Source organism: Trachypithecus francoisi, unplaced genomic scaffold (assembly GCF_009764315.1).
Source record: "Trachypithecus francoisi isolate TF-2019V2 unplaced genomic scaffold, Tfra_2.0 Lachesis_group4, whole genome shotgun sequence".
Lineage (NCBI taxonomy): Eukaryota > Metazoa > Chordata > Mammalia > Primates > Cercopithecidae > Trachypithecus > Trachypithecus francoisi.
Genome location: NW_022681469.1, coordinates 112,129,949 through 112,147,390, shown reverse-complemented (window position 1 = coordinate 112,147,390; position 17,442 = coordinate 112,129,949). Strand labels below are relative to the sequence as shown.

Sequence of the window (17,442 nt, the reverse complement as noted above, 5' to 3'; positions counted from 1 at the left end):
AGTCATTTCTTTTGATGGAAACAGCTTGGACACCCATGTCCCCAGCTAAGCCAGGCAGCTGAGGTCAGCGGGCATAGAGCACTCCAGATCTTTTTTTTTTTTTTTTTTTTTAGGCGGAGTTTCTGTCACTCAGGCTGGAGTGCAGTGGCACAATCTCAGCTCACTGCAAGCCCCACCCCGCAGGTTCACGCCATTCTCCTGCCTCAGCCTCCTGAGTAGCTGGGACTACAGGCGCCCGCCACCACGCCTGGATAATTTTTCTTGTATTTTTAGTAGAGACGGGGTTTCACTGTGGTCTTGATCTGCTGACCTTGTGATCCACCCACCCGGCCTCCCAAAGTGCTGGGGTTACAGGTGTGAGCCACCGCGCTCCACCTTTTTTTTTTTTTTTTTTTAGACAGGGTCTCACTCTGTCACAGGCTGGAGTGCAGTGGTGTGATCTCAGCTCACTGCAACCTCTGCCTCCCAGGTTCAAGTGATTCTCCTGCCTCAGCCTCCCAAGTAGCTGGGATTACAGGCGCCCACCATCACGCCTGGCTAATTTTTGTGTTTTTAGTAGAGACAGGGTTTTGCCATGTTGGCCAGGCTGGTCTCAAACTCCCGACCTCAGGTGATCCACCCGCCTCGGCCTCCCAAAGTGTTGGGATTACAGGTGTGAGCCACTGCACCCAGCCTGCTTCCGGTCTATTTGCTTTGGGTCACATTTCTTCCCTCAGGTACAAAACAGCCCTCAGGGATCTTTTTCCTACTGAAAAGGGAAAGTGTCTGCTTGGAGTCCTCCCTTAACGGACTGCAGGAGGGAGGAAAGATCAGGAACTATGTCACTGGCTCTCCTAGCCTGAAGTGAGAGATGGAAACTGCAAACATGGAGCATTAAAAGATGGAGCTTACCTTGCAGGGATGAAATTTAACCTCCTGGGGCTGGGCGCAGTGGCTCACGCTTGTAATCCCAGCACTTTGGGAGGCCAGGGTGGGCGGATCACTTGCGGCCAGTAGTTCGAGACCAGCCTGAGCAACATGAAATTCCATCTCTACTAAAAATACAAAAATTAGCTGGACGTGGTGGTGGGCGCCTGCAAAATCCCAGCTACTCGGGAGACTGGGGCAGGAGAATCGCTTGAACCCAGGAAGTAGAGGCTGCAGTGAGCCAAGGTTGTAGCACTGCATGCTAGCCTGGGTGACAGTGAAATTCTGTCTCAGAAAACAAAAAAAGAGAAAATTGGCTGGGCGTGGTGGCTCATGCCTGTAATCCCAGCACTGTGGGAGGCCAAGGTGGGCAGATCACCTGAGGTCAGGAGTTCAAGACCAGCCTGGCCAACATGGTGAAACCCTGTCTCTACTGAAAATACAAAAATTAGCCAGGTGTCGTGGTGTGCACCTGTAATCCCAGCTACTTAGGAGGCTGAGGCAGGAGAAATGCTTGAACCCCAATTGCTTGTTGTTCTGACAGAGTCTCACTCTGTCGCCAGGCTGGAGTGCAATGGTGTGATCTTGGCCCACTGCAACCTCCACCTTCCGGGTTCAAGTGATTCTCCTGCCTCAGCCTACCAAGTAGCTGGGACTACAGGTGCCTGCCACCATGTCAAGCTAATTTTTGTATTTTTAGTAGAGACGGGGTTTCACCATGTTGGCCAGGATGGTCTCGATCTCTTGACCTCGGACTGAGATGATCCGCCCACCTCGGCCTCCCAAAGTGCTGGGATTACAGGCGTGAGCCACCAGGCCCGGCTGATTATTTTCATGCAATATACTTCCCTGTCCTGGAACATTTGATGGCATTTATTAGGTGTTTGACCTGAAGAGTGACACCCGACATTTGCACACTAGGCCACTGCCAATGCATGCTTCCGTTTTTTAAAATTTTATTATTTTTATTTTCCTGTTTGTTCTAGTCAGAGAATGCAAGTATTTCTAGGGAAGGACACTTGAGAATATGCTCCATCAAAATGAAGGGCAGCATCATCGATGCTCACTGCAGCATTAATCTCGGTGTTTCTCCCTAGTCTGCTGCTCCTCCCCAGAACAGAATCCAAACCTTTTCCATCATCTCCAGGAGGAGACAAACTTCCTGCCACCCGACAGCTGCCATCTGGGAGCAGCTCAGTCTGTCTTACTCCACTCCTTTTCAAGGCACCTGCTCCTGGCCCACCAGCTTTTCCTCCCAGGCTCAAAGGATCAAGAATCAAAATGGCACTGGACTTCTCCACTAGCAACTCTGGAAGCTAAAAGACAAACTGTTTGTTAATCGCACCATGGCACTCCAGCCTAGGAGATAGAGTGAGACTCTATCTCAGAAAAAAGAAAAAAAAAAAAAAAAAACCACGCAAAAAAATTGTCTTTAACATTCTGAGGGGAAACAATTGCCAATCTATAATCCATAGCCAATCTAATGTGAGAATAAAGACTTTGGCCAAGTGCCATGGCTCACACCTGTAATTCCAGCACTTTGAAAAGCTGAGACAGGGCTGGGCGCGATGGCTCACACCTGTAATCCCAGCACTTTGGGAGGCCAAGGCAGGCATATCACAGGGTCAGGAGTTCAAGACCAGCCTGGTCAATGTGGCAAAATCCCATCTCTACTAAAAATACAAAAATTAGCTGGGTGTGGTGGCAGGCACCTGTAATCCCAGCTATGCAGGAAGGTGAGGCAGGAGAATCACTTGAACCTGGGAGGTGGAGGTTGCAGTGAGCTGAGATTGTGCCACTGCACTCCAGCCTGGGCAATAGAGGAAGACTGTGTCTCAAAAAAAAAAAAAAAAACAAAAAAAAAAAAAAACTGCTGAGACAGGAAGATCACTTGAGCCCAGGAGTTCGAGGCTGCAATGAGCCATGGTGGCACCACTGCACTCCAGCCTGGGTAACAGAGCAAGACCCTGACTCAAAAAATAAATATAATAAGAAAGAGACAGACATGGTGTGAGAACAGGGATTAGTGTGAGGCTAACAAAGGCAAATCCTGGAAAGATGGTGATAGGGGGTCCCAGGTTGACAGCCAGCAGCAGCCTCAACAGCATCCTGCCCAGTGTGGATCTGCAGGGAGGAAACCCCTGAAGAAAAGCCCTAAGGAAACAGTGAAGCAAATACCTTCCTGACCAGACTGACTAGGTGGAAAGTTGAGTTGGGAGGTATTTATAGCTCCAAAGGAAGATGTGGGAAGGCTTACTAAAAGATTCTAGGCCAGGCGCGGTGGCTCAAGCATGTAATCCCAGCACTTTGGGAGGCCGAGACGGGCGGATCACGAGGTCAGGAGATCGGGACCATCCTGGCTAACATGGTGAAACCCCATCTCTACTAAAAAATACAAAAAAAACTAGCCAGGTGAGGTGGTGGGCGCCTGTAGTCCCAGCTACTCGGGAGGCTGAGGCAGGAGAATGGCATAAATCTGGAAGGCAGAGCTTGCAGTGAGCCGAGATCCAGCCACTGCACTCCAGCCTGGGCGACAGACTCCGTCTCGAAAAAAAAAAAAATATTCTAGCTGGGGCCGGGCATGCTGGCTCATGCCTATAATTCCTGCTCTTTGGGAGGCCGAGGAGGGTGGATCACTTGAGGTCAGGAGTTTGAGACCAGCCTAGCTAACATGGTGAAACCCTGTCTCTACTAAAAATACAAAAGTTAGCCAGGTGTGATGGCACACGCCTGTAGTCCCAGCTACCCGGGAGGCTAAGGGAGGAGAATCACTTGAACCTGGGAGGCAGAGGTTACAGTGAGCTGAGATCATCCCACTGCACTCCAGCCTGGGTGACAGAGCAAAACTCCATCTCTAAATCAATCAATCAATCAATCAATAAAATAGCCGGGTGCAGTAGCTCATGCCTGTTAATCCTGGCACTTTGGGAGGCTGAGGTGGGAGGATTGCTTGAGGCCAGGAGTTCGAGACAAAGCTGGGCAACATAGGGAGACCTCATCTCAACAAAAGAATAAATTAGCCAGGTGTGGTGGTGCATCCCTGTAGTCCTAGCTACTTGGGAGGCTGAGGTGGGAGGATCACCTGAGCCTGGGAAGTTGAGGCTGCAGTGAGCGGTGATTGTGCCACTGCACTCCAGCCTGGGCAATGGGAGTGAGACCCTATCTCAAAAACAACAACAAAAAGCTCAGTGGGAGGAACTGTGTGTGGACACGGTGGGACCCCTCTCTGGTGCACAGGTGAGCAATGAGCCTGGGGGAGGGGAGCAGAGCCTGCAAGGTGTCAGAGAAGGGGCCAAGAGGAAGGGGAACCAAGGTGTTTCTCCCTGGACAGCATGGTTGAAGTGTCCAATGCTGCCCAGAGGCCAAACATGATGAGGGTTTAGTGACATGGATGTTGCTGGTGATATCATGGGAAGTTGCCTGGCTGCAGTGAGGCCAGGTCAGAGAGGAGAAGGAGAGGTGGGCAGATGGGAATACGGCAAAGGAAGGTTGACTGTCAAGGGCAGGAGGGAGAAGTGGGTAGCTCTTTTATATTTTACATAGTCTATTTTTTTTTTTTTTTTTTGAGATGGAGTCTCACAGTGTCACCAGGCTGGAGCGCGGGGTATGATCTCGGCTCACTGCAACCTCCGCCTTCTGGGCTCAAGTGATTCTCCTGCCTCAGCCTCCTGAGTAGCTGGGACTACAGGCATGCACCACCACACCCAACTGTGTGTGTGTGTATCTATGTATATATATGTGTGTGTGTGTATATATATGTATATATATAGTATTTTTATTAGAAACAGGGTTTCACCATATTGACCAGGATGGTCTCTATCTCTGGACCTCATGATCTGCTCACGTTGGCCTCCCAAAATGCTGGGATTACAGGCGTGAGCCACCGTGCCTGGCCAGTAGAGTCTTGCTCTGTCGCCCAGGCTGGAGTGCAGTGGCGTGATCATGCCTCACTGCAGCCTCCAAAGCCAGAGCTCACATGATCCTCCTGCCTTGGCTTCCTGAAGGGCCACTGCATAAGCATAAGCCACTGCGCCTGGCCAGGGTAGCATGTTTTTAAGATGGGAGAGCCCTGAGGATGTGTCAATCCTATCGGAAAGAAGCCAGCTTAAAGACCTGAGTGGGGAGGGGCCCCTCAGGGCATGAGGTCTTGCAGGAGGCTAGAGGAGGCAGGTACATACTTGCTCTGATCTTATACTCCTGGCCATATCCTCCTCACCCTATCTGGTCGTCCTTATCCTGCCTAGCAGGCTGCCATCTCAACTTCACAGATGCAAGGCAGTCATTTACCTGCAGTTACCTGGCTGCAAAAAGGTCCCATGACCCTAGATGACTCTGTCTCCAAAGCCAGGTTCTTGCTGCACTTTTTCTAGCCTGGGGCGGAAGCCACCAGAGTGCAGCCTTTTCAAGCAAGGGCCAGAGGGGAAGCCTCAAACTCCAGTGCCTGCGGGGGCCACAGAGATTCCAAAAACAGGACAAGGTGGCCACCTGTGCCACAGCAGTGTGAGCCCAGGAACAGGAGGAAGGGAGGGGGCTGTGCACCCTGAGGGCTCTTGTCCCCCGCCAGGGGGGCATTCCTGCTGCACCCCAGGAGCAATCTTTGTCACCAGATCTTTCGTTTTTTTTGTTTTTGTTTTTGTTTGCTTGTTTTTGGTTTTTGAGATGGAGTTGCACTCTTGTTGCCCAGGCTGGAGTGCAATGGCGTGATCTAGGCTCACTGCAACCTCCACTTCCCAGACTCAAGCAATTCTCCTGCCTCAGCCTCCCGAGTAGCTGGGGTTACAGGCATGTGCCACCACACTCGGCTAATTTTGTATCTTTAGTACAGATGGAGTTTCTCCATGTTGGTCAGGCTGGTCTCCAACTCCCGACCTCAGGTGATCCACCTGCCTCGGCCTCCCAAAGTGCTGGGATTACAGGCATGAGCCACCACGCCCAGCATGTTTGCTTGTTTTTAGATGGAGACAGGGTCTCGCTCTGTCACCCAGGCTAGGGTGCAGTGGAGCGATCATAGCTCACTGCAGCCTTGACCTCCTCCTGGGCTCAAGTGATCCACCCACCTTGGCCTCCCAAGTAGTTGGGATTACAGGCTACTTTTTAGTAGCTGAACTAATTTAAGAAAACAAAAACAAAACATTTTATGTAGAGATGGGGTCTTGCTGTGTTGACCAGGCTGGTGTCAAACTACCAGCCTCAAGTGATACTTCCGAAGTGCTGGGTTTACAGGCGTGAACTACCATGCCCTGCCCCCCAGGTCTTTGGGTTTTTCTAAAGAATTTAAGTATCCCAATTTGAATGTGAATTCTCCAGGTTAGAGAGGTTTGTGCCCCGACAGGAAAGTTAGGTGGTGGAACATTAAGACAGGGTCAGGGAAGGCCTCCCTTGGAGAAGACCCCTGACCCAGGCAGGAATCCGCTTGCCAAGTCGGGAAAGACGAGACAAGAGGGTGGGGAAGTAGGAGGCCTGACCACTAACCAGCCTTGTGGTCAGTGAAAGACCGCAGGGGCGCTGGGAGGGAGGATTCCAGCTCTGCCAGTTCTCCACGGTGGCCTCATTTGATCTATGCGGGTCACAGTCCCTGAACAGGGGGAGGGAGGCACACACTCCCTACTGGCCTGCCCTCCCCAGCCCAGGGGTCCAGGAGGAGGGCTCCACGGTGCGGACCAGGGTGGCCTCTCCAGGGCCTGCTGGGCCGGGCCCGGATGGCGACTATTCCCTCTTCGAGTGCCATCGAATTGAGTGCTCATTAGCCACAATTTACACCCCGGCAGGGGCTCCCCTAGGCCACGCCTGCCCTCTAAGGGGTGGCAGGGATCGGGCTGGGTACCCCCCACCCAGACACCCAGGCAGTGACAGTCGCCAACCGTGGCGCGCGGACACGCGCAGCAGGGATGCGGCACAGCGCGCGCTGCGCTGGGCACCGGCCGGCCCGGGACGCCCCAGGGGCCGCCGCATCGTGTCCCCTGGGCCGGGTGAGTGGCCGGGCCGGGAAGGGTTAAGCCCACCGAGCTGCGGCTGCCTAGAGCGGCGGCGGCGGCGGCGGCGGCGGCGGCGGCGGCGGCGGCGGCGGCGGGGGCCGGGGCGCGGGGGCGCGGCGGGCGGGCAGGGGCGGGGGACAGGATGCGGATGCCGGGGGGACTTCCTGTGCCAGCCCTCGCGCCCCCGCCCCCGGCCCGGCCAGCGGCCCGAACGGACGCACTCCCGGGCGGGCGGGCGAGCCCAGGGGACCCGGCCCGGCCGCGGCGCCCGCCCCGCCCCCGCCCGGCCACCGCGCGGCCCGGCCCAGGCCGCCCGCAGGCTCCGGGCACCTGTAGCCCCCGAGGACCCGCGTCGCCTGGCCGCCGCCGACCCCAGGCGGGGCCACCCCGTGGTGCCGACCCCGGGCGCCGGCCTGGATCCTGCTGCTCGCGATGGTCCCGGGGGGCCGGCCCTGAGCCCCGCGCGGGATTCGGGGCGCTGCCTCCCGCCCCGACCACTGCCGGAGAGTCTCCACCAACTTCTGCTCGGCCGCTCCTCTCGGCCCCTTCCCTTGGCCCAGGGCGACCTCGGCAGCCCAGACGGCGTGGACGCTCCGGAGTGCCCAGAAAGTCCCCGGGGTGGCCCTGCGCGTCCCGGCTCTTTCTGGATGGAGGTGCCTCCGGAATGAGCCGGCTGCACGCCGTGGCCTTCACCTCGCAGCCTCTGCTGACCACACCTCCCTAGCGCAGAGGCTGCCCCGGGAGCAGGAAATGCTCCACCAGGTGAGGCCCAGGGGGTCGTTGGCGCTGGACCACCAGGGACGCGTCCCTTGAGAGAGTTTGGACTGGATGGCGCAAGTCGGCCTATTTGGGGGTGAGGGGCCAGCTCTGCACTGGCCAGGGTGGACCCTCAGGGGCGCCTGGGCACAGGGCCAGGCCGTGGGTGACAGTGCTCTGGACACCTGCCTTGCCTGGGAGCTGGGGTAGCAGCTGACACACGTGGCCTGCTGGTGGCCTTCTCAGAGCAGGCCAGGAAGGCAATAGAATGGAAGGGGCTAGGCGCGGTGGCTCACTCAACCAACATTTTGGGAGGCCTAGACAGGAGGATCACCTGAGGCCAGGAGTTCGAGACCAGCCTTGGGCAACATCGTCCACAATATTTAAAAAACCATAAAAATTAGCTGGGCGTGATGGCGTGCACCTGTAGCCCCAGCTGCTTGGTAGGCTGAGACAGGAGAATCGCCTGAACCAGGGAGACGGAGGTTGCAGTGAGCCAAGATCGCTGCACTCTAGCCTGGGTGATAGAGTGAGACTCTGTCTTAAAAAAAAAAAAAAAAAAAAAAAAAAAAGTATTAAAAAGGAGGCAGGAAGGATGTTGATGGACAGTCACTCTTTGGCCCCAGAGTTCCCCACCCTAAATGTCCCTTTGGTGACTCTAGCTTTTCTCCCTTGTGAAGGGCTGATACCCACAGTTGTGTCTCAGTGGGGCTACCCCACTCTCTATCCCCCTGTGAAAAGTCAGGAGAGGCAGCTCTGCCTCTGTGCAGGTGACAGCCTCCAGTGCTGGCTGCCACCTCCCCAGCCCTGAGCCTCCAGGCTGCCGGCACTCCCGGTTCCCCACTGCGGCCTGGAAAGTCCTATAGTTGCAGCAGGGGTGGAACTGACCACTCTAGGTGGCCTGAGGCAGAGGTGCAGGGCCTTTGGGGGCCTGTGGCACCTGGCAGGAGCTCAAAGCACTCCTGCCCATCTAAATCACTTCCTTCCTTTCAGCACAGCCGACTCCCGAGAATCCGGGTCTGACCGCCAGGATGGAGGTGGGGCCAGCCACCGAGACCTTCGTGCTGAAACTTCGATGTCTTGAAGATGGGGGCCCAGGGCCTGACACCCTCTCAGGTGAGGGCCTGGGGGAATCCCTTGACAGAGCCCCATACCTGCCTGCCATGGCAGAAAGAGGCCCAAGAGTGGTGGGCAGCCTGCACAGACTCACACTAGCCAACCTCAGCTGCACTGAGTAACACCAGCAGTTCTGCCTTGAGATTTTCCAAGGTGGCCGTGGCAGGCAGGCTGAGGCCAGGCTGGTGAGGGGCTCCCCAGTCCCCACATGGGTGCTGACTGGACTCACACTCACAGATGCGTGCTGGCTGGAACTCATTGCTGTGTTTCCTGGCAGCCAGGGGGCCTCCACCATCCTCCCCATACCTGGCTCAAGTGCTTGAGTCAATTTCCACTCAATTTCCCAGATCCCATTCAGGTACTGATAGGTTCTCTTCCTCTGCCCCTCCTGCCCCCAATGTTGGCTCTGTGGCTTCCTTCCAAGACCTCTTCCTCTGGGACCCACTCTCGACAAACCTTTTCCTCTGGGACCCACTCTCGGCAAACCTTCTCTGGTGGCCACACTCATGAGAGCCAGTTTCCATTCTGTGCTTTAAGGGTGCTGAGTGAGGGCCTGGGGCAGGGCAGGACAGAGCTTGAAAAGGACCAAGGGAATTGAAGGGGTGGGATGGGGACGTGTGGAGTCAAAAAGGACCCTTCTGACCAGGCATGATGGTTCATTCCTGTAATCTCAGCACTTTGGGAGGCTGAGGCGGGCAGATCACTTGAAGCCAGGAATTATTATTATTATTATTTTTTTTTATTTTTATTTTTTTTGAGACGGAGTCTCACTCTGTTGCCCGAGCTGGAGGGCTGGAGTGCAGTGGCTGGATCTCAGCTCACTGCAAGCTCCGCCTCCCGGGTTTACGCCATTCTCTTGCCTCAGCCTCCCGAGTAGCTGGGACTACAGGCGCCAGCCACCTCGCCCAGCTAGCTTTTTTTTTGTATTTTTTAGTAGAGACAGGGTTTCACCGTGTTAGCCAGGATGGTCTCGAACTCCTGACCTCGTGATCCCCCCGTCTCGGCCTCCCAAAGTGCTGGGATTTCAGGCTTGAGCCACCGCACCCGGCCGAAGCCAGGAATTTGAGACCAGCCTGGCCAACATGGTGAAACACCGTCTCTACTACAAATACAAAAATTAGCTGAGTGTGGCGGGCGCCTGTAATCCCAGCTACTCAGGAGGCTGAGGCAGAAGAATCACTTGAACCCAGGAGGCAGAGGTTGCAGTGAGCCAGGATCGTGCCACTGCACTCCAGCCTGGGCGACAGAGTAAGAGTCCATCTCAAAAAAAACAAAAAAAAAGAAGAAGAAGAAAGGAAGACCCTTCTGACTTGCACATTTAGCTGACAAAACTTTGGGAAGGTATACGTGTCAGACAACATTGAACTAGATGTTCACTAAAATGCCTTTGTTAAAAGTGCTGAGGTCAGGCACAATGGCTCATGCCTGTAATCCCAGCACTTTGGGAAGCCGAGGCAGGTAGATCGCTTGAGGTCAGGAGTTCGAGACCAGCCTGTGCAACATTGCAAAACCCCATCTCTACAAAAAATTTTAAAAATTAGCTAGGCATGGTGGTGTATGCCTGTAGTCCCAGCCACTTGGGAGGCTGAGATGGGACGATCGCTTGAGTTTGGGAGGTTGAAGCTACAGTGAGCTGAGATTGCGCCACTGCACTCCAGCCTGGGTGACAAGAGTGAGAACCTGCCTCCAAAAAAAAAAAAAACCTGAAATTGCTACCCCAGGGAGTCAGAGTGCCCTTTCTCCCACTAGTGACTTGCTGGAGGGACAGTTTTCACCCTGTCTTCTCCTATCATGTGCTTCCCCCCAGCTGATGTGAGTGTCTGTGAAAAGCACACTCACAGATCCATTAGCCTAACCAAAGGTTATTAGGAATATTTTACTAGAGGAAATTATATGCATGCAGATTTCCCTTGGTGGAATTTATTATTATTATTATTATTATTATTATTATTTTTTGAGGCGAAGTCTCGCTCTGTCGCCCAGGCTGGAGTGCAGTGGCCGGATCTCAGCTCACTGCAAGTTCCGCCTCCCAGGTTCACGCCATTCTCCTGCCTCAGCCTCCCGAGTAGCTGGGACTACAGGCGCCCGCCACCTCGCCCGGCTAGTTTTTTGTATTTTTTAGTAGAGACGGGGTTTCACTGTGTTAGCCAGGATGGTCTCGATCTCCTGACCTCGTGATCCGCCCGCCTCGGCCTCCCAAAGTGCTGGGATTACAGGCTTGAGCCACCGCGCCCAGCTATTTTTATTTTTTTTTTGAGACAGAGTCTTGCTCTGTCGCCCAAGTTGGAGGAGTGTGGTGGCTCGATCTCGACTCACTGCAACCTCCACCTCCTGGGTTCAAGCAGTTCTCCAGTTCTCCTGCTGCAGCCTCCCGAGTAGCTGGGACTATAGGTGCATGCCACCATGCCCGGCTAATTTTTGTATTTTTAGTAGAGACAAGGGTTTCACCATGTCCCTCGTTTTTTTTTTGTTTGTTTTTGTTTGTTTGTTTGTTGGTTTGTTTTGAGGCGGAGTCTCGCTCTGTCGCCCGGACTGGAGTGCAGTGGCCAGATCTCAGCTCACTGCAAGCTCTGCCTCCCGGGTTTAAGCCATTCTCCTGCCTCAGCCTCCCGAGTAGCTGGGACTACAGGCGCCCGCCACCTTGCCCGGCTAGTTTTTGTATTTTTAGTAGAGACGGGGTTTCACCGTGTTAGCCAGGATGGTCTCGATCTCCTGACCTCGTGATCCGCCCGTCTCAGCCTCCCAAAGTGCTGGGATTACAGGCTTGAGCCACCGCGCCCGGCCTGTTTGTTGTTTTTGAGACAGAGTCTCGCTCTGTCGCCGGGCTGGAGTGCAGTGGCATTATCTCAGCTCACTGCAACCTCCGCCTTTCAGGTTCAAGTGATTCCCCGGCCCCAGCCTCCCAAGTAGCTGGGACTACCGCGCACGCCACCACACCCGGAATTTTTTTTTTTTTTTTTTTGAGACGGAGTCTCGCTTTGTTGCCCAGGCTGGAGTGCAGTGGCACCATCTCGGATCACTGCAAGCTCTGCCTCCCGGGTTCACGCCATTCTCCTGCCTCAGCCTCCAAGTAGCTGGGACTACAGGCACGCGCCACCACGCCCGGCTAATTTTTTGTATTTTTAGTAGAGACGGGGTTTCACTGTGTTAGTCAGGATGGTCTTGATCTCCTGACCTCGTATTCTGCCTGCCTCGGCCTCCCAAAGTGCTGGGATTACAGGTGTGAGCCACCGTGCCCGGCCACACCCGGATTTTTTGCATTTTATTAGAGATGGGGTTTCACCATGTTGGCCAGGATGGTCTCGATCTCCTGACCTTGTGATCCACTTGCCTCAACCTCCCAAAGTGCTAGGATTACACGCACGAGCCACCGTGCCCGGCCATCCCTTGATTTTATTAAATCAACATATTCCTGGAAAAGTGGCCGGAAAGCAAACTTTTATAAATCAAAGCATTGCCTTCCATTACAAAATGGAAAACATATGATGTTATAGGAAAAGAGATGTTGATACCAGATTTGGGAATGGAGAAAGCCTCCTCAGGTCATATGTAGAAAGAAGAATTGGGATTTTCCAATAGCACAATAGTAATACTCAAAATGAGAAACTCATGGTGGACATGGTGTGGAAAGAGAAGCGTAGTAACGGAGCGGTGCTGTTTATGCAGGGCCTCTCAGGTTTATGCCTCCCAAAGTGTTGGGATTATAGGCATGAGCCATCATGCCCAGCTGAGTTAGTCCTTTGTATTCAGGAATGACAATCTCAAACACTCCCAGTCTCCTTGGTATTTTTTGTTACTTTGCAAACCAATCCTAACCTGCAGAGAGAGGAAATTTTCAAGCACCTACCAGGTTCCAGGGACTATGCCAGGGCTCTCTTTGTTGTACTATTTAAGCAGATGGTGTGGGTATCACTGATCTATTTTATAGACAGGGCTGTGAGCCTGCAGGAGGTTGTACACCTGCCGACTGGTAGAGTTAGGTTCTGAACTGAGGACTTCCCGCCGGAAACCTAGTGGTTTCTCTGACACTTTGGTGGTATTGGGAAACTACTTGCGGTAACAATTCCAGGCAGCTTTATATAAATTATTTATTATTTACAGAGAAGGAGAGTTTTATTTATTTAAGATGTGGCTGTAACTGAGGTCGGAGTTCAGCATGGGGTTGGTGGCTTGGCCATTGGAACCAACCCCATGCTGAACTGGTTCAGTGGTTTCTACTGGAGGGTGATTAAGCATAAGAGACTTCTCAGGATGGTCAGGGAGCCCCTGGCACCCCTGCTGGTGTCAGTGCCCAGATCAGAGCATGGGGCCTGTGTAAAGGGAAGCTTCAAGGAGGGATCAGGGAGCTGGGGTCCAGAGGGAGGTCACCAGCAGTCCCTGGGCCTCCTTCCTTCCTTCCTTCCTCCCTCCCTCCCTCCCTTCCTTGTTTCCCTCGCTCTTTCTCTCTTTCTTTCTTTCGACATGGCCCAGGCTGGAGCACAGTGGTATGATCTCAGCTCACTGCAACCTCCACCGCCTGAGTTCAGGTGATTCTCCTGCCTCAGCCTCCTGAGTAGCTGGGACTACAGGCACTGGGCACCACACCTGGCTAATTTTTTGTATTTTTAGTAGAGACGAGGTTTCACCATGTTGCCCAGGCTGGTTTCGAACTTCTGAGCGCAGGCAATCTGCCCACCTCGGCCTCTCAAAGTGCTGGGATTACAGGCATGAGCTGCCGTGCCCAGCCACCTGGGCACATTTCCAAGCCACCCCCAGCCCCTGCAGCATTTCAGTTGCTGCTGGGCTGCTACTGTTACTTGATCCAGCACTTTCGGGCTCCCGCTAAGAGTGTGTTAGTGTATCTTTGAGGGCAGGTAAGGGGCAGGTCCTGGGGTCTGGACCAGAGAGCTTCCTGTAGATCTTTCTCTCTTGGCTTCCTGCCATTTCTTCCACAGGTGGCAGTGGTGGGAGTGAGAGTCAGGAGGAGGAAGAGCCTCAGGAGGGGAGCAGCAGTCCACAGCGGCCAGCAGTCTTGGCCCCAGTGGGGGCCAGTGAAATCGCTGAGGAAACCCAGCCGGGACAACAGGAGTTACAACTGCAGCAGTTAGAACAGCAGCCAAAACCGCAGCAACAGCCACAGCAGGAGCAACTGCAACAGCTGCAGCCACACCTAGAACTGCAACAACAGCCGCAGCAAGACGGGCAACAACAGCTATCTCAACTACAGCAGGAAAAACACCAATCCATGCACCATCAGGAACTGAAACCTGAACTGCAGCTAATGCACCAGCAGCAACAGGTACAGCCACAGCAAGTGCAAGAGCAACAGCTGTTGCAGCAGCAGCAGCAGGAGCAGTTACAGCCACAGCAGGAGCCGTTACAGCCACAGCAGGAGCCATCACAGCCGAAGCAAGCACAAGAGCAACAGCTGTTGCAGCAGCAGGAACAGCTACAGCAGCAAGTGCAAGAGCAACAGCTGTTACAGCAACAGCAGGAACAGTTACAACAGCAGCAGCTGCTACAACAGCAGGAACAATTACAGCAGCAACAGTTTCAACAGCAGCAGGAACAGCTACAGCAGCAGCAGCAGCAGCAGCTACTTTTGCTGCAGCAGCAGGAACAGCTACAGCAGCAACTGTTGCAGCAGCAGCAGGCACAGTTACAACAGCAACTGCTGGAACAGCAGCAAGCACAGTTACAGCAGCAGCTACTGCTGCAGCAGCAGGAACAATTAAAGCAGCAGCAGCAACAGCAGCTGTTGCAACAGCAGCAGGAACAATTGGAACAGCAACAACTGCAGCCTCCTCCCCTGGAGCCCGAGGAGGAGGAAGAGGTGGAGCTGGAGCTCATGCCGGTGGACCTGGGGTCAGAGCAGGAGCTGGAGCAACAGCGGCAGGAGTTGGAGCGGCAGCAGGAGCTGGAACGGCAGCAGGAGCAGCGGCAGCTGCAGCTCAAACTGCAGGAGCAGCTGCAGCAGCTGGAACAACAGCTGGAGCAGCAGCAGCAGCTAGAGCAGCAGCAGCTGGAGCAGCAGGAGGTACAGCTGGAGCTGACCCCGGTGGAGCTGGGCGCCCAGCAGCAGGAGGTGCAGCTGGAGCTGACCCCGGTGCAACCAGAGCTGCAGCTAGAACTGGTGCCAGCCGCAGGGGGTGGCGGAGCAGCAGTCCCCGGGGCTCCAGCCGCGGTCGTGGTGGCTCCCCCGGGCTACGTGGTGCTGCAGGAGCTCATGGTGCTGCCAGCCGTGGCAGCGCCGGCCGTGGTGGCCATCCCGGGCCCGGCAGGCAGCGCGGCGTTGACTCCCGCACGGCAGCGGCGGCGACGGCGCGCCCGGGACCGGCCGACCATCTGCGGGGAGTGCGGCAAGGGCTTCAGCCGCAGCACGGACCTGGTGCGCCACCAGGCCACGCACACGGGTGAGCGGCCACACCGCTGCGGCGAGTGCGGCAAGGGCTTCTCGCAGCACTCGAACCTGGTAACGCACCAGCGCATCCACACGGGTGAGAAACCCTACGCCTGCTCCTACTGCGCCAAGCGCTTCAGTGAGAGCTCGGCGCTCGTGCAGCACCAGCGCACGCACACCGGGGAGCGACCCTACGCCTGCGGGGACTGCGGCAAGCGCTTCAGCGTCTCCTCCAACCTGCTGCGCCACCGGCGCACGCACTCGGGCGAGCGGCCCTACGTGTGCGAGGACTGCGGCGAGCGCTTCCGACACAAGGTGCAGATCCGCCGCCACGAGCGCCAGCTGCACGGCGCGGGCCGCTCCAGGGGCCTCGGCCTGTTGCGCGCCTCGCGGCCCGCAGCCCTTGGTGGCCCAGCCCGTGCAGAGCAGGGCGCCACGGCCACTGCGCCCGCAGACAAGGCGCTGTGAGAAGCCGCGATCGGGGCTGCCTGGCCAGGAGGGGATCCCCTACCCGCCTCCACCTGAAAAGCTCCTTGACCCGGGTTCATGGGCGCCGGAGGCATCCTGGAATATCCCTGGAGTAAAAGGCTTCCACCACCATCATCATCATCTCCTGGATTCCCTGAGAAAATACCAGGTTCACAGACTTCACCGCCAGAAAAAAACCATCCGCCAAAACAGAAGTGGACTGGGACTGAAACAGCACGCGGGACACGTTTGTCTGCCCTTGGAGGGGCCTGCCAAAAATTTTCGCTCCGGGAAAACTGGACTTACTACGAACGAGGAAAAACTCCCAGTGGCGAGACGGTTAATGACACTGGCCGAGGACTGGATACCCACCAGGGGATCAAAGACGTGGTGAGACACACATGGAAAAGCTTCGATCCTGGCGAAAATGATCCCAAGGAAAAATTCGGGGAGGAAGCAAACTTGTTTGCACTATGTAGAAACTGAGCAAGGCATTGAATCGTCCTCAGTGGTGTTTGCCTTGAAAATACTTTCCAAGATGAAAATTCATCAGGGTGGGTATAATTCTGATGAAAACGCCTGTGTTCATCAACACAGGGTCAGAGCGCTCACGCGATCAATGTGCAAATCCAAGCCAGGGGGTCCTGCTCCGGGTGGAAGGTAAAACCTTCCCTCCAGGGAACCAGGGGCTCCGGCGGGCGTCGGAGGCAAGTTCTTGGCCTCTGCTGCCAGGTCCCCCAGTCCCCCCAGCCCGCATTAATGTCCTCTGGAATAAGAGCCTGTGGCTGAAGCAGAGGGCCTTCTGCTAGAGCTCTCCAAGGTCTGGAAGGAGGGTCCTCCAGAAGGAGCTCTGGGGTAGCCCCACTGTGGCCCCCCTGGACTCCACCAGCTTCATGCTTCTCAGATGCTACCCAGGGGCCGGCACTGGGAGTCCGGGGCAGATTTCTCCTGCACCAGGCTATGGGGTTTGGAGGGCTGCCTGAGCAGACCCTGCGCCATGGCTGGGGCTGGGGACAGAATGTCTGAGACAAGGTTTGGGAGCAATGCTCTTTACTACGTTTACCAAATCGTCTGGGGCAGGGGCTGTGAGCCACAGCAGTTGCTGGTGCCTTGTGGGAAGGTGGGGCAGGGAGGAGGCTGCCCGCCACCTCTGTCCCCAGTCACTTCCTGCTTGACCTGACTCTTCACATGTGGCTGCTTAATTCCTGCCCCTCTCTCCCCAGCTGCTTCTCCTTTACTAACACACCTGCTACATTTTACACATGTGTTGGTAAGTGAGAAACAGAAACGAAAAATAAATTAAAATGCAGAAATACAATGTCGTTGTCTTGGTGTTTTCACCTCTGGGTTTTGTGTCTTCCCTAGGGCTTCCTTTCTTTTCTTTCTTTCTTTCTTTTTTCCTTCTCTTCCCTTCCCTTCCTTTCCCCTGTCCCCCTTTTCTCCTTTCTTTCCTCTTTCCCCTTCCCTTCCTTTCCTTTTTTCTTTCTTTTCTTCTTCTTCTTCTTCTTTTTTTTTTTTTTAATGTTGTCTGGGCTGGTCTCAAACTCCTGAGCTCGACTGATCCTCCCAACTCGGCCTCCCAAAGCACTGGGATTACAGGCGTGAGCCACCACATCTGGGTAATTTTTAATTTTTTTTTCTTTTTTCCTGTAGGGACAGGGTCTCACTCTTCCCCAGGCTGGTCTCAAACTCCCAGTCTCAAGCAGTCCTTCCACCTCAGCCTCCCAAAATGCAGGGAGTACAGGTGTGAGCCACTGTGCCTGGCCAAAGGATCATTTCTTTCTTTCTTTTTTTGAGAGAGGGTCTTGCTCTATTGCCCAGGCTGGAGTGCAGTGGTTTGAT

The 17,442-nt window shown here is 54.9% G+C and overlaps 1 protein-coding gene across 2 annotated transcripts; it reads left to right on the top strand.

The window, feature by feature from the left end:
• Positions 1–7,011: 7,011 nt before the first annotated feature.
• Positions 7,012–16,918, top strand: ZNF853 (zinc finger protein 853). Of its 2 annotated transcripts, none has more exons than XM_033193055.1 (3): positions 7,012–7,643; positions 8,636–8,753; positions 13,688–16,918. In XM_033193055.1, the coding sequence occupies exons 1-3, from the start codon at positions 7,632–7,634 to the stop codon at positions 15,598–15,600; spliced, it is 2,043 nt and encodes a 680-aa protein (XP_033048946.1). In that variant the 5' UTR covers positions 7,012–7,631; the 3' UTR covers positions 15,601–16,918. The 2 variants fall into 2 exon arrangements, with proteins under 2 accessions (XP_033048946.1, XP_033048947.1); XM_033193056.1 differs by having other exon boundaries at positions 8,631–8,753.
• The last annotated feature ends 524 nt before the right edge of the window (positions 16,919–17,442 follow it).

What these genes read in the sequence shown, in the direction of transcription:
- ZNF853 (XM_033193055.1), top strand. An exon ending in AGGGCCTGACACCCTCTCAG is followed by an intron (nt 8,754 to 13,687) that starts GTGAGGGCCTGG and finishes TTTCTTCCACAG; the next exon opens with GTGGCAGTGGTGGGAGTGAG.